This window comes from Chrysoperla carnea, chromosome 2 (genome assembly GCF_905475395.1).
Source record: "Chrysoperla carnea chromosome 2, inChrCarn1.1, whole genome shotgun sequence".
Lineage (NCBI taxonomy): Eukaryota > Metazoa > Arthropoda > Insecta > Neuroptera > Chrysopidae > Chrysoperla > Chrysoperla carnea.
This window is the reverse complement of record NC_058338.1, coordinates 25,631,810-25,657,925: the sequence shown is the minus strand read 5'-3', so window position 1 is coordinate 25,657,925 and position 26,116 is coordinate 25,631,810. Positions and strand designations below refer to the sequence as shown.

Below are 26,116 nucleotides of genomic sequence, written 5' to 3'. Positions count from 1 at the left end.
ATGGAAATTTTTCTTATCAATCAGTTTACTTCTAATAAAAAATATAATTTTAAAAATTTTATTGGTTCTTTTCTTTAGTTGTATTTTCTACAAAAATATAAACTTTTTTATTGTATTGATAGTCAATGGATAGGGGCGGAGGGCAGATATAAGCCCATTGCAAGCCCATTTTCTACACTTGTACAGCGTCTCCCAATTGAGATAGAGGAAGTGTCAAGGAAGGTTCCTTTTAAAGTGTCAACTTCTTATTACCCTATTTTTATGTCAGAATACTATATTATTTCGCGGGTTTTGAGACTTTAAACACCATTTTAGCCCGACCATATCTAGTTCGGGGGTTGATTATTTGTTTAAGACTTGAGTTAATGTTTATTTAGTGCCTCAGATAGTGTCGGCTTCTCACCCTTTGGTGCAACTTTTCATGTTTTCATAAACTATAAAAGTTATATTCTTATAAAAAGATTATAAGAAGCTTGTAAGGGAGAAATATGACCTTAGTGATGGAATTATGCTGTTCAAAAATTCTTTTTACTTACAGTTGTTGCTTTAAAACATGTTATAAAACGTTTCGATTTATGCATAATAAATTTTGTAAAATATGTTTTATTCCGAATATTTGGGCGAGACCGCTTTGGTATGAGAACGCCTTAGCGTTCGATTCCTTGAAACTGAAAGGGTGGAAATTTAAGCCCAACATTGGACGTATACATTAAAATAAACAGATAAATAAGGTAAGAAATGCAAATCAATGAAAAGTTAAATAGAGATACAAATATTAGTGTTAAATAACTATGCATAAATACTTAATCGTTTCCCCTATATTTCGAATAGAATCAATCCTTAATATGTTTCCATAATTGAAATTTCCGATTAATTTCGATCGATGATGAATGAAAATAGGCGGAGTTGTACATTTATGAATATGAGTGACTAAATGATGAATTCATTTAATCATATGAACAATTTAATATCTAAAATGAATTATTAATTGATTTGAATTCATATAAAGTGTGTTCTATACTGGATATAAACGTTAAATCGATATGAGACTCATAAAAATAATATCAAACGCTATTTTATTTATTGGACTTATTGAAACGCTAATGTAAATTGTTGTGTAGTTTACGTGCAATATCTGGAGAACAGCCCAGTAGTATTTCCATCAAAATCAGGTTACAGTTGTTTCTAGACATGAGAACTATAAGGCATGCACTTCAGTGTATTATTAATATAGACGTTTCACAAATCACTGTCCGAAAATTAAACGAATTGAGTGCCAAAATTCTGTCGCACCCACCACGCTTCTCACACCTCTTGCCAACTGATTACCATATTTTCAAGCACTTCGATACCTTTCTCACCGGTAAAATTTTCGTCAAACCATATCCGATATAAAAACAACCTTCGCGTACTTCATTGAATCCCGAGCTCCTGATTTTTATGCCGACGGAATTAATTGACTTAAATTGATTAAATTGAATAAGTATTCACAGTTAAACGGACAAAATTTTTGAAACAACCTAATATAAGCAATATGATTTTTATATACCATGATTTATTACCCTCTTTCCTCTCTTTGAAAATTGCCTTAAGAAAAAACCAATCCATGTTCTTTCTCAGGACTCAAAGTATCATCATTCCAGTTTATTACGTAACTGTCCTAGGTTGTTGTTTTACTCTTGGAATATAAGTATGTAAGCTTTGAAGCGGTTTAAACATTTTTATAGCATATCGTTCAATAACTAACAGTTCAAGTGGTTTGTTTGGCCGTTAATGATTTATCCTCCAATTTTAAACAAAAACACTTACAATAGAATTTGGCTTGTCAGTTAATCTGTTGTAGATATTCATTCCAATTTAGATAATCTATTTATATCACGCTAAACTATTTATTTCACTTTATTTTGCATAAAATCATACTAGTTTTTCACTTACATTATATGAACGAATTGAAAATACTATAGCAAGTAGGTATATGAACAACAAACATCATATTAGAAATTTAAGTGAGAGTTTGAGTATATCAAGGAATATAACATATCACTTATTAGAAGCATAAGAAGCATGACGATGGTATCAGAAGTGATGGTGGTATCTCGATGATGAGTATATTGTATGGTAGGTATATCTACATCATGCCACTATTCTTTATATTCATATACACTTTCTTCAACTCTCCGTCTAGCCTGTCTAATACAGGCTGATTTAGTTATTTTTTGGAACGAAGTTTTTTAGCGTGGCTTGCCATGATGAGCAAACTGGCAAAAAATTTACGTAAGAAAATGAGATATGGTGTGTGTGTGTGTGTGTGTGTGTGTGTGATTCTGATTTAATTTCATTTGTCTAAAACTCAACACAAACCTTCAAAATTCATGTTTTAAACATAAAAGTCTTTCGATTGTTAATAATGTTTATGAAAATGGCGTACACTATGAAGACAAATAATTCTTGTCGAAGAATCAGAGGAAAAATATACAGAGAGCTGTAATCAAGATCGGGTCTCTTGGATTTATGCCGATAGTACCGAGTTGGTAGAATGCTTGACAAATATATAATATTTCACCACTTTAACCTTGTGTCACAGATCACTCTGTATGTAAACCAACACCCACATATACTACATATTATAAAGGTAATCAAAAGAAGATAAACGAAGTTGACTATACATGTGATCATTTACCATCTTCATATATTCGTCTTTTACTCCTATTACTCCCATTTCACCAGAAGTGACATCTGCTAGTGTTCCCTAAAGAATGTGCTCATTTTCTGCCCACTTTCCCTTCGTCTTTATTACTTACTCTCACACTATATGCTCACTCTTTTTAAAGTCTTTGTGCATTTATGATATTTTTCATTTAATATTTCAAAAATATAATATTTAAATAAAATAATTATTATTTGATCATTAATTAAAGTATTGAAGTTTATTTCTATTTTGTTTATTTTATTTCATTTATAACCAATTTAGGGATTGCCATGCTAAATCGAAGCAGATATAAACTGTCCTTTCTCTCTGGCTTAGTTTATCTACCTTTCACGGATTTCTTAAAATCTGAAATATTGTTAATATTTTCTATGTGAATATTTCCCATATAAAGAGTCACGTTTTTTTCTGGATAAAGAAACTTTTGGTACTTAAGTACCTAGAGAATAAAATCGATTAGCACTTCGAGATTACGTATTGTGCTTGTCGGCATCATCTAAGAAATAAAATTTTTTTGAGTTTTCAGTTTTTAGTTTCTGTAACAAGGTAAAAGGAAAAAAGATTTAGTTTTCCGGACTTTTATGTAAATTTTTCCTTTCATATTTTGATATAATGCCGGTTTTCATTTAAACGGACAAACAAAAATAAAACAAACTCGTGTCGAATAAAACAAAACTGCACTTTTTTACAAACATTTCGAAGACTGGCATAATGATCATACAGTTTTAGTTTTGTTTTTGTTTTTTCTGGCATATGAAATCATAAATACACAATAAACTTAACTGTCCGTTTGGTGGAAAATCGGCATATGCATTGATTCAACTTTATATTGATTCAAGTTCCTTTTCCGTTCCTTTGAAAAATGTTTTTCTCAAATATTTATCTTCTTAAATTTTAGGGAAAGTCATTTATTTATACATCAAATCTAGAAAAGGCTTTCTCTTAGAAGAGGACGGTGAAAAGTTTTTTTTTTTTTACTGCAAGTGTATAATATTTTCAAAATAGTTGTTATAAAATATTGTAAAAAGCTTTCATATTCTAACTTAAAACATGAATGTAAACTATTGAAATAAAACTGACATTTTGTAATGTTAGTGAAGTCCAATGTATCCTAGGGGACATCTTGTCTAAAAGAAACTATTTCATTGACTAACGATGTTACTTTTCTATGGAAACCTAGGAATAAAATCAATATTTCTTCATTTGTGTTTTTGTTATTGAGTTCCATAAAAATATAATTTGTGTATCGTAGGGAAGTAAGGGTGTGGAAGTAACTTTCCTAATGGTTATTTGATCATACTTGAAAATTAATTTTGAATTGCGAAATTTGTGGAATGTCAAATTTATATGGTCGTTGATGTTATTTATTCTGCATATAGTAAAAGAATCTTTTTTTGAATGGTATTTGCGCCAAATTTAAAAAAGTTAATGAAAAAATTCAATTACGAACATAGAACTCTCTCTATTTCGAGTATTCAAGGCAGGCGTTTCAACGATTGGGAATTGTGGGCAATAGTTACCTATATTGAAATTCTGCAAAGATTTCAATCAAAAGTGTTCCGAACAATTAATGAAGCTCTATGGTATGTGGATAATGACGATATTCACCGAAGTTTCGAAGTACCCACAGTGCGTGAAGAAATTGTGCGTTTCAGTGATAGATACTTGGCACACATTGAGCAACATCCAAACTCTAAAGTAATCAAACTCTTGGACAATTGTGACCGCGTGAACAGACTAAACAGACAAAACGTGCTAGACTTAAAATCTAGATTTATTCAACAGTCATAGTGAACAGGCAAAACAGAAAAAATGTACTAGATTTAAAATTTAGATTTTTTTACATAATCATTAGGTTATGTAAATTTATACACTTAGTTTCTCTCATTAAGGTGATCACCAGAGGGTAGATTATCGTTCAAGTCAATCTGTTAGTCACTAGATTTCTATAGATCTATTTATAGTTCTTTTTAACTAATAATAGAAAAAAAAGTAGGCGTAGTGGCAATCTTTCATTCCATTTTTCCTGTTAAATTTGTCCAATCAATAAAATTTTAACATACACTAATAACAAGGGGGCATAAAAAGAGCTGTAGAATTTAATAAATAAATAGCCAATATAAAATCATTTAGAATAAATATCTAAATGATTACAACACAACATGTTAGTACAAAAAACATTGGTGATTTATATTTAAAGAATAGAAAAAGACTAGGAGTTCATTGTGTTTGTTCACTTTGATATTATGTGTGATCTAATTTTGATTCATGTTGATTTATTTACGACATTAGAATTAAATTAAAATAAACTTTTACTTAAAATATAAATACATACAATCAACCTATTGTTTAAATTCATGATTTATACAATATCATTTATTTTTTAAATGTCGTCTTTTGTACAATGATTAAAGAAATGTATTTGGAACTAGCCGTCATTATTTAATTTGGGAAGAATGATATTTTTGGATAAACGTAAAACATTTTTCATTTTTTATCTTTTCTTTAAACAATTGTTATTTATCTGACTACGGCAAAATCAGAGATTTTTAAAACTTTATTGTTTGTAAACATATTAAAAATTTTATTCTAACTGTTTGACAATTTAATTTATCATACCTAGTTTATGATTACAGACTTAGTTTATACCAATCATAAATCATGCAAAATCTATTGCCCTCAAGGGACCTAGCTACCAATCTAAAACTGAAATATCTTACTAAAAGAATCATTAGTACAGTTAATCAACTAGGCTTTCGTATCTTTCAACTAGGTGTACATGAAAGAGAATTTATAGTTTAGGTTAACAATCATAGGTTAATTTTTCTTCAGTGAGAAATATCAAGTCAGATTCAGATTCAAATTTTGTTAGAAAATTCTTTTGTCGAAAACCTAGTATATTTTGCAGAAATCGAAAGCCAAAATCAGTCTATTCTCAAATGTTGTTTGTATGCAATTTTTTCTGCAATCATTATAATATTTTTTTTTTTTATGTAGGTACATATTTCTTGGGGCTAAATTTTATTTCTGTATTTGTACCTTTACTATCATCCAAGCTCAAGTATTCTTGGAATATACGAGAAGAACGAACCATATAATCATGTTATTATTAGTAAATTATTAAAAGTATTTGCATATTTTGTTATAAAATCGAAACATAGTTGGATATTAAATTTTGTATACTTGTTTTTATTAAAATTTTGTTTTATTTGTAATAAAATAGATACCTGTCTGTGTCTTTTATGATAATATATTTATTAAAAAGAACAAAATGTGAACAAAAACTTAAGGTATCATCTATAGATGGATGGATAGAAAATTTAAAGAATACTTATCGTTGTAACGTAAGAGCAAATATGTATAGCATACAGCGTATCTACTTAAGTTGGCTCCATATAGAAAACTTTTTATATAAGTTTTACTACAAAAATTTAATATTTGTAAAAATCACTGCTTTCGAAAATGTTAACCTTCAGCTATTCACTTTTCACATCGAATGTTCATGATGTCACAAAATGAAAAATTTTGATAGAAATGTTAACGGTCGTTTTGAATTGTAGACCATTTAGAACAGATAATAAGGTAGACGATTCAAGAAATCAATCCCGAGAAATGTAGGAGTGTATTTAAAATATTTGGTTAAAGTACAATTATATGTATGGAACGCAATGGTAGATACGTTGATCAAAAACGAACTAAGGATAACTGTGTAGGTATGCTGTTTAGGAATTGTAAATAATGAGAATGTTTTGACAGCTTCAATTTTTTATCAAATTTTGCAAATCCTATTTATTAAACACGTTATCCCTTATCCGTTTTCCTAATTAACCAGCCATCATACTTTAAATATTCATTTTCTGATTGGACATATATGTAACAAAATTATAATTACACTACAATCTTTTTTTCATAGATTACATTACAAATACGATTAGATACTATTGTTTAGGTAAGAAGGTTAGGTTAGGAACAATCTAACTTATTTAGATTACCTAACCTAACCTACTTAGATTACGTAAGTAGGTTAGGTTAGGAACAACATTTTTCTTGACCTCAACGTATCAATCTTCGCGTTCCATACATGTAATTGCTCTTTTATACACAATTCTTTTAATACACTACTACATATCTTGGGATTGATACCTTGGACCATTTTCCTTATTATGGGTTCTAAAAGGTCTAAATTCATTCCTATCGAACATTTTTTGCCGACAAAAATGTACTCTCGATGCCAAAAGTGAATAGATGAATACTAATATTTTCGAAAACTGAGATTTTTATAAAGAATAAGTTTTTTTTGAAAACCTTATAATAAATAAGTTTTTTATATGTAGCCAACGTAAATTGACACGCTGTATATTACCATCATTGCATATTATAAAAACTATAAAATAACAAATACAAAACATGTTACAACGATAAGAACAACGACAACAAACGTTAATATCTTCTATATATTTATTATCATCTGTCTATGGTATGTATTCATCTTGGTTGACACAACATAAGTCACTTCATGTAGGTACTGTCATGCCATCAAAATTGCTTCAAATTTCCAAGTTTAATTTTAGTGGGTCATTTTAATCTATAATCGCCAATAGCTCGTTTTGTAATAAACCAATCAAAAAATAACTTAAACTAAACTGAAGAGTTTGATAGAGGACATCATGTTCTGACATCAGATTGGATCTAGTCCTTTGATTTGATATAGATTCTAAGCAGAAAGAGATAGAATAACAATTTAAATTAGAAATTTTGGGAATATCTAGGTTCCTTGACCTTTAGTAGTATTTACATTTATTATAAAAGTTGTAGAGGATAGAATTCAGCTTACTCCTTTAGATTACGAGGTGAGGTTATAGGAAATGAAATTTTGTTATTCCTGGCGGGCAATACCTCCATTGGTTCATATCAAAAACATCCACTAATGGCTGCCTAATGATGCCTCTGTCCTGTATGTACAGTTATTATTATTACTGTACATACAGACCAGTACAGTAGAGTTCGTTCAAACTAAAGTGGCACCGAGCAAGAGAGAGTCTATATGTATATGTAAGTGTACTCATATCTACACTCTCTCTTGTTCGGTGCCACTTTGATTTGAACGAACTCTAATAGTAATTTGTAGTTTATGTATACGTTAATTAGCAGCATCAATAGCTACTGTCTTTGTGTTTAGAAAGAGCTTATGTTGTTCGATTCAATTAAATACATTATTATTGTCTGTCAAATGATTCAATAATTCTTCATGCAAGGTCAAATTTTTAAACAAGGATTGTACCATTTACTTCATGTTGTCTATATTTTGATATGAAGAGAAGAAAGAGCAATCTAATGTTAGTGCCCTTAGGTTGTTAGATGTATTAAGGTTGTGGGGAATAATATTATTTACAAAATATGTATAAATAAGAAAAATATTTTCTTAGTACTAGGGTTGCCATTAGATAAAATAAAATGGGATGTGATTTCAAAGCAATGTTTAAATTCAGTATCATATCTATTACATCTATTAGTGATTATTTATGTTTTGACTAATTATTATATTAATATTTTTATTTTTAATTGATCTAATAAAACTCAGAAATACTAAACAGAGTCTCAAGTGGAGAATTTTTATAAATATTTTATTCCCCAGTCTCATTTACAGACTAAATAATGTTACCTGTGAGATTCCGAAGTTTTTGGTCGTTTAAAAAATGTAAAACTCACTGTCTTCCAGGCTATTTGACAAAAAAACTCGTTAAATTCAGTCGAAAAGTTGATTTTGCCTTAGTTTTAGTTTAGGATTACAAATATCCTGCTAGAAATACCTTAACTAAAAATATCACTCGAATATTGTTTTTAAATGAATAATTCTACCTACGCAATTAAAATAAGATCAAATACATTTTCCCGTAAACGTTAAGTTTGGCAACCCTAGAAAATATTTATTATACATATATGATGTATTTTCATATTTTCATGTCAGAGCCATAGAATGAAATTTATGTAATAAAAGAATAAAAAATATTTATTCTTCACAAAATTTAAAGAGGTCTAATTTGACCATTGTTTTTATAGATTTCATCGGGGTTAAACTACACAGAAAGAATCCATATATAATATTTCAGTAATTAATAATTTTACAAATATAGTGTGGTGTTCACAATAAAATTTAAAAATGTTCGATGATCTGCTCTGAAAATTGTGGTTTACGCATTTTTTATTCAAAAATTTTTATTTATTTATTTATGTTTTGCGATCAGAGCGTATCATTTTGTACTTTTAATTATTTTTTATTTTTTATTTTTAATTTAACTAATTAGTAACAACAAGCTGATAAGTTAGTCCAGATAAATACATTCAAAGTTTAGACACATACAAAAGTAAATTTTCTTTTATCGATTAACTTTTGAGGGCCGAGTTTTCCTTTGCTTGTTCAGTATAAAACTTACTTGTACTTAATAACAACAATAAAAAGACTCTCTCGAACTTAAAAAAAAAATATGTAAGCAATTATTTAAATCATTTACAATAAATTTATTTATCCCAATAATTCTTATCAAAACGTACGATTTGAAAAATGTTTCCATAATATAGACATAATGTGTAAAGTTTCACTTGAAAATAAATTTAAATTTTGATTGGAGCATTCTTTTCGGTCCGCATTATATTACAATAGTACAACTTAACATAGATTGAATAAGTTTGATTTGCAAAAATTAATTTATATATTATAATAAAGTTAAATCGGAAAAAAATGAAGTATTCATGAGAAAAAAAAATATGAAAAAAGTTAAATTCTAAAAACAACAAATCACATGAAAGTATATGTTCTTCATATATTAGATACATTTTGAAATCGATAAAACTAATTTAGGTTGGTAGTATATGTATATAAATGAGCGTCTACTTACCCATCTTCCACTAATGATTGGGCCATTGGGATGTAGTTGAGAGAAAATTGTACATCAATGTGCATTTATATATCTAGTTAAATTGGAGGCGTCGCGACGTTAGATAGTACATGTTCATTGGATACGCCATATATGGTGGTTGTTACATTTTATAGTACTTATCGACTAAATTGAATCTTTAAATGGCAATATAATTAAGAGAATATATTTTCTACCATTTGGTAAGTTACAAATACAATACCTGGCAAACATTGAAACGCAGGCAACAACGCTTAGGCAGCAAAAATTTGAGACGCAGCGCAACGGACCCAAGACCCGAATAACCTATGTTGCTCATTTACCTGAGTACGCTGTAAAACTTTCAGCTTGATATCTTTTTTCGTTTTTGGGAACCGAAAATTGACTAATTAGGTGATGTTATGAACACCTATACCAAAATTTTGTTCGTAACATCAATATTTTTAAGCGTTACAAACTTGAGAGTAAACTTAGTATACCTTAATATATATTACATATTTAAATGGTATAAAAAGATTTAACATTTTTACCATATTAAATATTTGACAATTTTTTTAGCTATTAAGCTCAAAGGTTTGTTTTATCTCGTTGTGTAGCCTGTAATAGCCCGTAATTTTCCATTTATTCATTTTCCTTGTTAAATATAATTGATATATTGCAGATCGCAGAGAAATTTTTTATAACTACAACTGTGATTTATAGCACCTAATATAATGCCTAATGAAAATGCCAGAGTAAAAATAGTTATTACATTCATGTTATAATTGAAAATTCAACTATTTAAAAGTGCAAAAAAGAGATAGTGATTTTAAAAATAATTTCCACGCTAATATTCGAAAATTAGAATTGAAAACCAAAAAAACAGTTAATCATCGACTCATTTTTAAACGTAATGAAAATGCATTATCCAGTTTCTTTATACTTCGGGGCTTATTCATGGTCAAACACTGTCAAACTTTTTGACTGCCTCACAACAAAATACGAAAAAGGATCTCTGACTAAAGATCTTGTCATAAAATCACAGACTTTTTATTTGGGTTAATGTTATGTCGAAAGCTAAACAAAAGTTATGGAAATGCTTTTCTCAGTAATTTTTGTCTTTTTTATTATATGAAATAGACCGGACTTAAAAATTTCTTTTGGTTTAAAAATACTGATTTTTTATTTCAGTCTAATCAATGGGAACTGTGGCTATTGATATTTTCGCACTAAAACTAGGATTATATTCTTATATATATAAATCAGTTCCGTAGTTAAATAAAAATCGGAATACATTAGCTACTAACAAACCTAAACACAATTTTCGTAAATAATTAGCTGCACTTCTTTAAGAGTATGAAGGGTGAGGATAAGCGAAAATGTACTAAAGGCATTGTCCGACAGTAATATTTCTATGGATTTCGATTTAATGACAGTACGATGGACTATAATACTAGATTATATATATCTTAGATTCGTTTCAAAGGTTCCGTTATCTTGAATATTTTAACAACCGCAGGTATTCAGAAGAATTTGGTTGCGATGGAAATTATAATTATATTAAAATTTGACAGATGATTTACATTCGAAATTTTCAATGGTTTCATTTTTAGACTTCATTTTCTATCTTTAAAAAACATGTCATTCATATTAACACCATGTAAGAAATATTACAATTCAATTTCTTTTTAATTTCTATTTTCTGTTTGACTGTTATTTTTCACAGCCACAACAGCCGTATTGTCAAATCTGCAACATGGTAAAATCATGTATTCTGTCATGATGCGTAATATTTCAACATCTCACCATCTAAATAAAGAATATGCGATACCAAATGATCCAACGAACAGAGTTCGTGATACTATGACAAAAATAATAAGAGAGGAAACATATTGGACACGAAAAAAGAGCCAAAGACATGATACAGAGACAATTGATAAAATAATTAATATGACTAAATATTGTTTTAGTCGATCAGAGGATTGTCCTAGATTACGACGATGCATTGAGATGGCTGAACGAGAAGCCAAATATATTGAAAATAAGCAAGTTAAACGAATGATGATGGATACATTAATGAAGTCTAGAAATGTTAGATGAATTTATGAAAAATCATCAGTATTCGACTGAAATAGTTTGATTTCGTGTAAAAGGATTAATAACGAAAAATCAATCATCGTGAATTTGTCCTTTATCAAATAAAAATGCAGATAAAGATAACAGTCGTATAGATGATAATTTTTCAATTGTAAATTCTGCACCAAAATAATTTTTAAACATAGTTGTAAAGTGACGTATTCTTGTAAAGCATCAATATTTTCTCCATATTTTCGTTTTTTATTTTCACTACTAGATGACGGACATAACCGTTTAATATGGTAAACAATTTAAATATAAGACTTATGTGCAGTTTTTTCGATATTTTTGATTGCAAAGGACATTTCAACTTATTTTGACATTTGCATATCAAGAATTTTTTAAAGAAGGCTTACATTTAAAATATTTTCCATTCTATGGTCAGGCATCATCTAGTAATGAAAATATGGATGCTGTACAGTACAAGATTGTATCATTTTCCAACACTCCGATGTTAATTTAGTAAGTGAATAAAATTTTTGTATTATTTTAATTGTTCTTTTGATTGAATTAATTTTTATTGGCATAAAAATAATAATTTCATTCAGCTGAGCATGAATAACTCATGTAGGATAATAAACTTCATTGAAACTTAACTCGAAAAATTTTGTTACAAATAGTGTAGGCACGTATTCGTTGTGTACAATAAAATCGATGCCAGCGCTTCCAGTGAAGTTTTGGCGATAAAGGAGGCTGTTATGGCTAATTTCAATGTCAAATTAAAATTATTGAAAACACTAATTAATTAAACTTAATGCATTAAAATTTGTGAAAATAAGAAATCAAATTGCACAAACATTATTTTTCAAATGTAAATTATCATAATTTTTTATTTAAGTTTGTGAGACAATAATATTAAATTTTCAATGCAAGTCATAAATGCAATCCATACACTTATATATTATATGCACCCATATAATTCTATAATTAAAGTAGTTTAGCGTTACCATGGAAACGCCTCCAATAAAATTCACGCACGGTGCGAATAGAAATCAGTGAATGTTTGTCGTCGACTAATGGTTTTTCTCAAATACTTGTAAAATGATGCATGACGGTATATCACTGGATATGATTAAAAAGAAAACCGGTATTCCAGAAAACCTAAGAAAAATAATTAAAAATCACTACTTTATAAATACTGAAGGCACATATAAATATAATTATCTTGCTTTCCTTCTCGTGTGTGCGTTAATTGCAATTTAATATATTGCCCTAAAGGTATTCGTTGACATAAAAAAATTCGATGCAGCTTACTTTTTTTGTCGAATATTATTGGACTAACATATCTTTGATTCAGAACAAAATGTTTACCAAGTATTTTCAACGATCGTAGTGATTCAAAAGAATTGGTTGCGATGGAAATTAAACTTATGTTCAAATTTGACAGATGATTTCACATTCAAAATTTTCGGTGATAAGACTTCATTTTCCATCATTAAAAAAACATGTCATTCATTAAAGGAACACGTAAGATTAATATTACAATTAAATACCTTTTTTTTATTTCCAATTTTATTGTTTTAATATGTTTTATAGCCACAACATTTGTATTGTCAAAACTGCAACATAGTAAAATCAATGGTTCTCCCCATCACACAAAGATTCCCCTCATAAATCGTTATATTTCAATTTTTCATCATCTTAATAAAGAATACAAAGCACCAAATGATCCAACTAATAGAATTCGTGATACCATGGTAAAAATAATCCGAGAAGAAACATTTTGGACACGAAAAAAGAGCCAAAGAAACGATACAGAGATAATAGATAAAATAATTAATATGACTAATTATTGTTTTGCTAATTCAGAAGATTGTCCAAGATTACGACGATGCGTTGAGAAAGCTGAACAAGAAATCAAATATATAGAAAATCCACAAGTTAAACGGCTGATGAGGGATACATTAATTAAGTCTAGAAATGTAAGATGAACTTATGAAAAATCATATGAATTCGACTTTATGAGTTTGATTTTGAGTAATAGGATTTGTATTTATAAAAAATAACACAAAAATACGTCACCGTGAATTGTCCTTTATAAAATAAAAATGCTTAAAAACACAACAACCGTATAAATGATAATTTTTATTTATAATTATCCACAAAAATGTATTTTTTAACATATCACACCAACCATTGTTAATTCAGTCAGTAAATAAAAAATGTTTATCATTTTAATTTGTTTTGTTTTTTAATCGAATTAGAACGATTTAGCCTGATGGGGTGTTATTCATTAATAAGTCACTTGTAAGAGGTATTTTGAGTGTTTAAGACTCTTTTGTTTGATAACCGATTGGGACAGATCCTGACTTACGTTTCCTTCTAACCACGACAGGGGAAACTTGATATTAGCACTCCTTGGTCTCCAGTGTTTGAGATCAATTGTTTTCAAAAAAATTGCTAACATTGTAACTTTCTATAGGTCCAAACATTAAATTAACCTGATTTTTATACTTTTTGGATCAAAATTACCCCATCCACTGAGTTTCATCAAATTCCAAAACAAAATTTTTTTTTCCGATTTTCTCAATTCTTACAAAGGGGGGGACCCTTAAAAAAAATTGCAAAATTGTCGAAAAATTTTTTTATCTCCAATTTCGATAAAACTCAGTATATAAGGTAATTTTGACCCAAAAAGTACAAAAATCGGGTGCATTTGTTGACTGGTCGAATAGTTTTTAAGATACGGACTAAAATCGATCCAATTATTGCGATATCTCAGAAACTCTGCATCCAATCATTAAATTAACCTGATTTTTATACTTTTTGAATCAAAATTACCTCATCCACCAAGTTTCATCGAATTCCCAGACAAAAATTTTTTTTGCGTTTTCCTCGATTTTTTCAAAGGGGTACCCCTTAAAAAAATTGCAAAATTGTCGAAAAATTTTTTTATCTCCAATTTCGATAAAACTCAGTATATAAGGTAATTTTGACCCAAAAAGTACAAAAATCGGGTGCATTTGTTGACTGGTCGAATAGTTTTTGAGATACAGACTAAAATTGATCCAAATATTGCGATATCTCAGAAACTCTGCATCCAATCATTAAATTAATCCGATTTTTATACTTTTTAGGTCAAAATTACCCCATCCACCGAGTTTCATCGAATTCCCGAACAAAAATTTTTTTGCGTTTTTCTCGATTTTTTCAAAGGTACCCCTTAAAGTACCCCTTAAAAAAATTGCAAAAAATCGAAAAAGTTTTTTATCTCCAATCATAAAATCATAGAACCTGTGTCTTATTTTTTGAAGATTTAAGCTTCGCTTATGAACGTTTTCTTTCTAGGTGGTGAGGTTCTTTTAAAATGATTTATTTTATTTTAAATTCGGATTCTATATTCACATTATTTATATCATTGCACCCAAATACTGACTTTTCCATCATTCACTAGATTTCACTTTTAAAATTGATGGTACGGGTGGTCTGAGACACTATCGACATTTGTGACAATTTTTTACAATAAGAGCTAAGCAAAATGTAAAATATTAAAAATAATAAAAAATATTTCTTTTCCCCCTAGTTTAAAATACACAAATATAAATTCAAAAATAACAATCATATTTTTAAACATGAGAAATACTTGTCAAAATATATCATAAGCATTTAATTAAATTTTTTACTCTTAAAAATTTTTTTTATATACGCATTACAAACATACCTCTTATGTGCATACCTACGTGGGGACACCTTCGACACTTTTTCCGAATATGACACTTATGAAGAACTTTATAGTTCAATGTACGGTGTCTAGTCTTTCATATGGAAAAATAACTATGATGAAGACAATGTTATTGAAATATGGCTAGAAATTTATCAATAGAATATTTTGAATATAGAAATTTTTAGAACGCAAATCGAGAAAATTTTTTTCTTTATACAAAGATGTTTTTAGAACTTTCTTTCGAGTGTATTGATTTCTAAATTAATTGTAATAACTATTATTATTAACAGTAATTAGTATTAATTAATAACTATATTGCAATAAATAATTAATATAATAAAAAATAATTTTATTTTTTTTAACAAAAAGAATACCGACCTCAAAAGGAAAACTTTTCCAAAACAAATTAATATGCACTAAAAGGTAAAAAAATAACGATAATATAATGTAGTTAAAATTATTGTGATTTTTGGAGTCAGTGTCAGCCAAGGAAACAACTCTGACAGAATTTTAACTACATTATATTATCGTTATTATTTTACCTTTTAGTGGAAAAGTTTTTCTTTTGAAGTCGGTTTTCTTTTTTTTTTTTAGTTTTTTTTTGTATTTTGTCATTAAAAAAAGAATCATCGAAATCGCTTGGCGTGGTATTGAGTCATTCGGCCTCTTATCGTGCATACTTAATGCAAATTTAAGACATTTATGGTTTTCTCATGGATGCCGTTGTCAAAACTGGTACCAAAATGGGACCACACGGAAAGCATCAGCTTTCAAATAGATAAAGAATCATCAAAATCGCTTCATTCAGTCGGAAGTTCTGAGGTAAAACACATTAAAAAAAATATACAGTCGAATTATGCGGTCGAAATATCGAAGAATTGTAGTTTCACGACTGAGTTGATACTAGCTAGCTCTATCATATGTTTTAATCGGCGATACTTAAATTTCCAATAAAAAGTATTGAGTTATGATTTTTGATTGCAAATTATTTTTATTCGGACACAGTGAACGAAATGTACGAAAAGTAACTTGAATTCTTTACGTTATATCAAGGAAAGTAGCGATTCTTCAACGAGTTTCGTGTGTCATACTAATAAAATACACAATAAAAATATTTCATATCACCAAGTATTCTTCATAAAAAAATGTTGGTTATGTTCGTCCATGGTGTTTGTACGTATGTGTTTGTGTGCATGTAGGGATGAATTTTAAAATAAATTGACATAATTTCCTAATTAACTCAAATACTTTTTTTTTTGTACGCATTCCAAATTATGTTCCAAACTGTACACACTTCCACTACAGTATACAGAGTGATTCAATATTACACTGGCAAGTTATTTTTTATCAGGACGTAAAAAGTGAGGTCAAGTTCGTAAATGAGCATCATAGGTCAATTGGGTTTAAATGTAAAAAATGTTCCTTATAAAAAAATAAAAAACTTTTGTTTGAAACATTTTTTTTGTAAACATCACTGTTTACTCACGAGGGCGTTAAATATGTGCAAATTTTATAGTATGTATTAATATAGGAATATCAGTTGTGTGTGTGTTGTGTATTTAAAAGTGAATATCTTTTGTTATTTACGTGACGTCAAAAAAACAAACGATTGCGCATCAATACTGTCTATACATGGTATTTCAACAATTAACTCAGTCAATTGTTTGTTTTCACTTGTTTGAATATGAATTTGTCATTTATTTATGTACAGATACAGAGTGAATGGACACTTAAAATTGATTCACTTACTTTTCTAGTTTATCATAGTTAATTGTAGTATAACTGCTGGTCTATGATATGTACAAGACAATTCTCATCTTTGAGTTTGATCGATTTTATCAATTGAAAATTTTAATAAAAATGTTTTTCAAGTGGACAGCTTGTACTGAAACGTGGAAAATATGTTTATCCGTTCTATAAGTTATTCATATATGACTATTTGTAAAGCTGGATGCGTTCAATTAAAAATATTAAGGATGATTCGGAGTGCCTCAAGTCTTTACTAGAAGAAATTGTCAAGGTTTGTGATATCTACATAGATTATGGTTTTAAAACCTATTTACCATTTTATAATTTCGGGTCGTTTTCAGAAACCAGTCAAATACCTACATGGAGCTCCATACAAATTTTAGATGAATCTTTCTAGAATTACTGCAGTTATTCGAGCTTATTGAACCTTCTCTCTGAGATCTGAATAATATTTTCTAATGAAATTTAGAAATGTGCAAAGTTTAAAGATTGATTTATTATTTACCATTGTTTTGTAATGCATACTCATTTCGATCCGATGTATTATTTAACGAGGATAGAATGGAAGAGAATGTTTGCACATATTGGAACATCATAGCTCACATTCCAATAGATATGAATATGTATATTATAGATTATAGGATACGAATAAGGGAAATGGTACATGCATTATACACATACAAAGAACAAGGACTAAATATAGACATACAGGACTGAGAGGCATGTATTATAGGATTTAGATGTATATGGAAGTCATCCATTTAGGCCTTCATGAAATAATTTATGTAGGAAATGAAATAGGTTTTATGTAGCAAACCTCTAATGTGTGTACAAGGTGTATGGATAAAGATTGAACTATTTAATTTGCAAAAATATTTGTAGATCAATCCAATTCGGTTTGCGTATCAAAAACTAATTTGTTATTATGTATGCAAAAAATCTTCTTAATATAACGCCGTCTAGTTAAATATGGAGGGAAAAAGCATAATAGTGCACAAGCGTCTGAGGTAACAGAAGAAATACTATTGCAAATATCTTCAAAAAACCTCCTCCTTGCAAAAATCAGCCTATTTTGTCGATATCGATTTTCAGATCAGATATCAATTTTTTCCATTTAAAAAAAATCAAAAATAATAAATCTGATATACATGAAAGAGATTTATTAGAACACCACTCTAATCTTTCCTTTGATCTTTGATACAGTACATAAGTCTATATTTTTGAGTAAAATATGAAATATGGGAAATATTTCACATAATAATATTCCACCAGGCTAAACTTATTGTAATAAAATGATTGATGTGAAAAACAAGACCGAATTCACTGTCGATATAAAATACCAGACAGAATTTTATTTATTCTTTTATTTTTAAACTATCTAACCAAAGTTAATAGTTCACTTTCTATAAATTGAACTCTCAAATAGGGTAATAACAATAAACATTTATTTAAGTAATCATAAAAAAGGTTCGAATAAGTTTGAGTATTAGATATTCCATATAAACTGAAAGAAGACTGTTTGCGAAAATATCTCAGAAGTTGAACTAAAATTTGGTTGTTTTATTGAGCGTTGATGTATTTTATTGAATTTTGATACCGAAAGAATGAAAATGATCCCAAAAATTTATCCAATTAATCATTCTTTTGAACGTGTTTTTTTTGAACGAAAAATTCATATCGATTCTTTGAACGGTTTAGGTGAAATCAACTATAAAAGCCATTATTTATTAAAAAAAAATTTATGCACAGTTCTTAATTTTGGTATGATTTTCAAAGCTTATAACTTGATCAATATTGATAAATGTTTTTAATGTGATAACATTGTTAACCCGTCAGCACTCGCGTTATGCACATTTGGTCACGCCCGATTTAAAACGTAAATAACTTTTATTTTTCAAATGCTACATGTGGTTGAAACTTTTTATATCTTCAAATAATTTTATCCATTTTCGAATTATGAATAGTTCAGATTTTTCAACCAATCTACAGGTTATAAAAATTACTTTTTTCAAACTCTTCAAAGATTGTGACCTTTTTTTTGTGGAAGTATTTATTATCTTCGCATATTTTCGGTTCAGTTCGTGTACTTCCGTAGGTTGAATGGTTCTTGTCTACCCGATACACTTGAATTAAAATGGAAAATGCCCCCGTTAGTTGTCTCAACTACTACAAGACGCTGCGCTGTTCAATTCACATTTAGGCTTTAAAGGAAGGAATACCAAAAACTTCTTAATAAAACATGAATATATATTGGAAGTTTTTATTAAAGTTTTTTGATCCGTCTCAATAATTCCTCTCTAAATTATAAAGTCAATAATGTACGGTACCCTAACGTAAAGAATTCGTCGCACACCCAACCCAAACACATATGTGTGGTAAATTTTCTTTTATTATATACATTTAAAGACAATTTATATTTAGTTTTGAAACGTGATTTAAATTTATATAAATATATTTACAACATTATAATATTATATTATATATACCCAACAATCATTATAATAAATATGGCAAACTTAATATTATTATTACCTAACATTTGAATTCTGTCTACTGAAAATGAGGTAGTAACGATCACAAATGAATGTGTAATGATGTCTGGATTGAGAATGGATTTATGTTTACGTGCGTTTATCACGCACATATAGACATACAACATATAATACGGTATAGGAAACTGTTGTTGTACCTTTGATCACAATTTGCAATTATTTTTTTTTTTACAGCCTTTACAGCCTTTATGTATTTCTTTGACAATTAAAATATTAAATACCTAATAAAATTATGTTTATGTCTTATAAAGATGTGATCTATAAAGGAAGACATCAATAGAGCATGGTTCCCCGAAGGTTCCGAAGTTCAATCTAAGGAACAACATAGTAGAACATATGTTATTGATAGTCTGACAGGCCTGTAAGCTTTTTTCTCTGACTAATTTTGATTTTTGCCCCAATTTCCTATATCAGTTTTTTGTATTTTATAAAAACATATTTCGACTATCAAGGAGTCATCATCAGTATGAATTAGCTAATCGTAATTACTTTTATGTAACTCATTGATGTTTTCGTGTACCTACAATTTATACTGTTCAGAGTATCTGTCAAATTGTAGTGTCATTGGCTTCAGCCAATCGGCTTCCTTCAGTTGACTAGTGTTTGGTCAATATGATTCAGTTGACTAGTACTTGGTCATAAACTAATAGTTGGCCGGATAAATTATAAAACTTAACACCCTTAATCGTGCTAGCTTCGTTGTTATTTTGATAAAACATATTTTTATGTGAAAAAAATAAACATATAGACTCATACCTTTAAAATGAGTTTAAGTACCAAAAAAAAAATTATTAATAGGCCAATATACGGCCATTCCAAACCAAGCGCTTCGTGCAGACCTTATGCAATATCATTTTTGTTTACAATTTTAACCAAATCTCCGATTCTATTGGTCCTACAAAGACGAATAAAAAAGAACATATCTGGTTTTTCATGTAGAATAAAATGGTACGAAATGATTTGCCTAAATTTTCAATAGCTTATGAGCTATGGCCGTATGAACAATTAATTTGTTTATAACAAACTTTCCCCCAGCGGTTTTTTTGAGCGATGAGCAATCTAAAAATTCGGATCAACGGGTCAAAATACGTCGAAAGACACTCCCTGTTTGGTAGGACCTGCAAATTCATACAAAACCTACTCAGCGCCTACACTATAAAAAAAAGTAAGCAATATAGCGGTGACTGGGTACCGTGCAAGAGAGTGATAGAATGTCCCCATCCTACTCCTACCTGCATAAGAGCATACCTTGTTTAGTTCTACCATGATGCATCCCACGTATATTGCCATCAAGGCACAATACTCTACCCTATATACATACAATGGAATATACTACAATATGTTGATGTGGTAAATACCATATTCTAGAAGACGTCTTATATGGTATCCGGAACTACACACATATATATATGAGTTTATTTCAATATACTAAAACTAATATCATCATAATAATATTTAAACAAAGATATGTATTGAAAGGATGTGTGTGTGTCTCTATGTTGTTTCTTTATCAATTCTAATTTAATTCTATGTATATTCGAAGACTATTTTCTGTTCAGTATGGTAATTTTACTGAATTCATCGTTTTAATATACTGAAATAGATTTTAGTGGTTTTTATTTGTTTCGACTGACTATTCATTTGAATTTATATTGGATGGATTAATATAGGGATAATCTGTAACTGAAAACCCACAAACAAAACATTTGCTAGAAATGATTCATTAAAAATACAATAAAATATCAAATTGAAAATATTCGGATTATTAAAAACAATTTATATCGACCATTACAATTTAATCAACTTAGAAATAGTCTATAAATATATAGATTAATTCAGACTGTATCCATAGTGCATACATATTTTCGTTTTTATATTCACTACTAGATGGCGGACATCCAATTAATTAAATAAATAATTTAAATAAAAGTTTTTAAATGCAGTTTTCTCTTTATTATTGACTCTCAAAGACATATCTGGTAGATAAATGAACCCACGTTTAAACCATTTAACATTTTCAAATTACCAAAACATAAATATTTTTTGCATTTTTCTCGATTTTATAAAAGGGGTACCCTTTAAAAAAATTTCAAAAAAATCGAGATTTTTTATATCCAATTTCGATAAAACTCAGAATATATGGTAATTTTGATCCAAAAAGTACAAAAATCAGTTGCATTTCATGACTGGTCGAATAGTTTTTGAGTGACAAGTGGGAAGAAGGAGGTTAAAAATCGTAAAAATCGTAAAATTGGTGTGACGTAATTTATGGATTTCCCATTAGTCGGCTGCCGTCTTATCGTTTATGTTACAATCTATTAAATTTATTTGAAAATTACTACAATGTTTATCAAAGCATACAAAATTATTATATATGAATATCACTCTGATTCACTAAATATTACTTCAAAACGTTTGTAGTATGCAAAGCTTTTAAAGTCAAAACTCCCATAATCAGATAACATGATAATATAAAAGAGCATCCAACTCCATGTATGCAGAGTTTTTAGTATTAATGCTGGTAGCATTCTGTGACTGATACCAAATTTCAACTAGTTCTCTTTGATTGTAGAATGAGTTATGATGGTGTATTGTCAAAGGCGGTTCGTAGTTAAAATCTTAGTTACATTTTACAAATTCCAGAAAAAATAAAATCGATTAATGAATATTTATGAACTCTACTTATATTCTTTGAAGATATCACCATCTAGTTCTAAGTTGGCAACACTTCTCCCAGATTGTTTTCTAGACTTGCAAAAGTGTTCGATCATTTCGTCTTGTTCTTGAATTGAAAGTTTTTTTTAGTAAATTGTATTCGATTTTATGCTTAATTAAAAATAATAATATTTAAGCACTGGATATATTTAATAAGAATTGAAATAAAACAAGTGAAAATAAACAATTGACTGAATTAATTTCAATCTTTAATTGAAACATGAAGAAAAATGGAAGGTATTTTGGGATGGTATTAAATTCCTCTGCATCACCTGGACTATATGTTTGCTTGTCGGCCACTGCAATTAATCTGCAGGATTACTTAATATATCAAGTATATGAAATATACCAAGATATACTAAGTTTAGTCCCAAGTTTTTAACGCTTAAAAATATTGATACTATGAACAAAATTTTGGTATAGGTGTTCATAAAATCACCTTATTAGTGCATTTCCGGTTATCTGTCTGTCTGTCTATCGTCTGTCTGTCCGTCTGTCATCAAGATTACTCAAAAACGAAAAGAGATATCAAGCTGAAATTTTTATAGCGTTCTAAGAACGTAAAAAGTGTGCTCGAGTTCGTAAATGAACAACTTAGGTCAATTGGGTCTTGGGTTCTCAGGATCATCTTGTAAACCGTTAGAGATAGAACAAAAGTTTAAATGTAAAAAATATATCTTATAAAAAATTAAACAACTTTTGTTTGAAAAATTTTTTCGTAAACATTACTGGTTAACCGTGAGAACGCAAATTATGCACAAATTGTATAGTATGTAGGGATATCAGTTACATATGTGTGACATGTATGTATGTGTAATGTGATAGAGTAATCAACACTGTCTATACAGGGTATTTCAACAATAAAGTCAATTGTCTTTTTCATTTGTAATAAGATCTATATTTGATCAGATTTATAATAACGAACCATCTTCGATAACATTATTTCGATGTATATTCATCTATTGTATTCACAATTCATTTATATCTACATTTATAGAATCATATAAAATTCATATTGTTGTTAAAAGGTACCTGCTTGATATCTAATTTTATGAACAACATCAATTTTAATACCTGTACTACGAATACTAAAATGAACTCTATAAAATAAAATATAATCAACCAGTTTATTGTTGTACGTGTTAACCCTGAAATAAAATAAATGATTTTATTTGTAACAATGTTCCTGTCCTGTATCTATCTGCGTTATTTATTTTATTCAATGCACATGCAACTTATTTGTTTCAATTGATAAATTGTTTAAATTTTATTAATTAATCATCTTTTAGAGAGGGTCGACAATTCTAACTTATATATTATAAAAAAATTTTCAATGGATAACACGTGATGTCATAGAAAGTATAGAAATATTTGAACAAGGTTTTTTGAAAAAATATGTTTGCCCAAATTTATATAAAAAAGAGAAAGGAAAAGCTGGTGGCATATAAGCGTTATTAAAAATTTTTCTGAAGTAAGTATTATCTTATCGAAAGTAGAAATTTAAAAATTAAAACTTCAGTAGTTTCCCTTTTGGTCAATTTGGCTCTGTATATATGATTATTGTTTCCCAAAAAATGACTGAAAAATTGAATGAATAAGTGTATAGCCGAGAAAAACGATGTAATAAGAACAATTTTGAGCTTCCCAATGTATATTCGTTGTGAACTTAAAAAGTAGCTTGGGATCGCAGAGGATATAATATAATGCTGGTCACATAGTGAAGCACTGGTGGGTCGAAACGTTCAGCGAGCCTGCCTTCTAGCCAGTGCAATAGAGGCACTTTGAACTGAGATAAGGAACGCCTACAATTATACGCTGAACATATATCTGTCCTTTTATACCATAAGTGTGCTCCTACCTCCATTTAGGATTGCTTTTTCTTAAAATTTCCTCATTCAAGCCACTGATCTTGTGTCACCAATAAGCTTAATATAAAGAAAGATTTCTCAGAGTTTTCCATCAACATATGATATCTTTGATAAACACATCTCTAGAAATTCTTTTGCGGCTTGATTATGCACAATCTACCAACTTTTTTCGGCTTTAAGTTGAAAATTAACAGATATCCATTTGTTTTTCTTAATCTAATGAAAATAAATTCAAAAATCAGTTTATTTATATTGGAAATCCAGTATTTGTAGCTCGATACCCTCAAAATTTTCTACAATGTGCCTAGTTGATCTGATACGAATCAGATTTTAGATTTAACAAAATACTCTACATTTAAGGGCGTTTGTGAGTGTCGTGTGGGAGACGGCTTATTATTTCAGGAATCTTTTCAATTTTACTATTCTCTAAGATTTATAACAGATTTATACATGTTTTCAAATCATATATTTTATTAATATGTACATAGGGTGAATAGAACAATTTTCTTCAAAATCGCAAGAAATAAACAGTTGTAAGTTGTAACTATAATAAATATAACATGCTTGTTTTACATGCAGGGAATTGTAACCAAGTAATATCAGAACTTTTAACCAAACCAAGTAAACAAAACAATAATTAATAAACATTTTGGGCAGCTATAATTAATACTAAATATCCTTGTTATCATAAAATGTTATCATCTTAATATATGTTATTATTATTACTGTTATTGTTATTCGTTATTGTATATTACTTACTACTTGTAAATTCCAAACTATGACTATGACTATATGGCTACGTACTTCTCTATTGTTTATTACTCTAACTTATTTTACTACCATTAAATACTTAGAGATACATGGATTATCAAAGAACATGATAACAATGAAGAAAATTCAATCTAAATCTATACGCTTTTCAGTCGCCCTATTTGCTCAGTTGGTTAAGGCGTAACCAATTCCGTCCGCGCTACACTTAGGGTAGCGGGTTCGATTCCCGCCGTCGCAACATAATTAATTTAAATAATAGTTGTGATGGGCTGGTATAGTGCATGGTATGTGCATGAAGGAGGTGCACTCAGCCTCTGAAATTGAGGAGCTGATAAATGAAGTTATCAGCGGAAAGGTGATAAAACACCATGGTATCACAATGGGCTCTATAGCCTAAGTGTGCCCTTCGTGGACAGCCAATAGAACCTAACCTAACCAATGTGTAGTGTATATTACGAATTAAAATAGTATTTGGACAGTAAAAGGTAATGATGTAAAATAAATTATGATACTAGAGAAAGTTGAAACACTCACTGGGAATTGAGCTATTATTAAAAGTGCCCAACATATTTCTTGAGCACAATTAAAGCTTGCAGGTTTGTCTTTACACGAAATATCGTGCATAAAGAAAGAATTAAACCCGATTTCGTAAAAAGAATAATTGCTTAAAAATTTTATGAAACCATTTTTAGTAAATTGGAAATCAGTACTTACATGATATTTGTGTTCTTTGCAGTTATTTAAGTTAAGAAGATTATGGAAAAACGGGAGAAAGAATATGAACAGGAAGTTAAAAATGTCACTTTATTTAAAGAACAAAATAAGATTAATTTTTATTTAGATAATACATTAACAAACAAAATTTACTACAACAAATACAGTCGAGACATTTTGCTTCGATCAACGCGCTTGGTTAAAAAGAAAGACGTTACTGAGAGCTATGACGCTGAAATTATTCAGTTGAATCATAAATAGATGTCATCAGAGTTCTCAAAATTGAAGTGTTTACGTTTCGGGGTGTGAATAATGATTTCACGCCAATAAAAAATACCATCTCAGTG

General features: G+C 28.9%; 3 protein-coding genes across 3 annotated transcripts in view; all 3 read left to right on the top strand.

The window, feature by feature from the left end:
• LOC123294175 (roundabout homolog 2-like) overlaps window positions 1–26,116 on the top strand; it is a 560,947-nt gene that overhangs the window by 306,987 nt on the left and 227,844 nt on the right. The window lies entirely within an intron of this gene.
• Window positions 11,184–11,857, top strand: LOC123294178. Its single transcript, XM_044875285.1, has 2 exons — window positions 11,184–11,260; window positions 11,327–11,857. The coding sequence occupies exons 1-2, from the start codon at window positions 11,239–11,241 to the stop codon at window positions 11,698–11,700; spliced, it is 396 nt and encodes a 131-aa protein (XP_044731220.1). The 5' UTR covers window positions 11,184–11,238; the 3' UTR covers window positions 11,701–11,857.
• On the top strand, window positions 13,097–13,754 carry LOC123294177. The gene is made up of 2 exons (XM_044875284.1): window positions 13,097–13,203; window positions 13,273–13,754. The coding sequence occupies exons 1-2, from the start codon at window positions 13,182–13,184 to the stop codon at window positions 13,665–13,667; spliced, it is 417 nt and encodes a 138-aa protein (XP_044731219.1). The 5' UTR covers window positions 13,097–13,181; the 3' UTR covers window positions 13,668–13,754.

Bases quoted from the DNA above. Each gene is read 5' to 3' on its own strand.
- LOC123294178 (XM_044875285.1), top strand. From the start codon at position 11,239: ATGTCATTCATATTAACACCAT. The intron at 11,261-11,326 runs GTAAGAAATATT...TATTTTTCACAG, and splicing joins GTCATTCATATTAACACCAT to CCACAACAGCCGTATTGTCA.
- LOC123294177 (XM_044875284.1), top strand. From the start codon at position 13,182: ATGTCATTCATTAAAGGAACAC. The intron at 13,204-13,272 runs GTAAGATTAATA...TATGTTTTATAG, and splicing joins GTCATTCATTAAAGGAACAC to CCACAACATTTGTATTGTCA.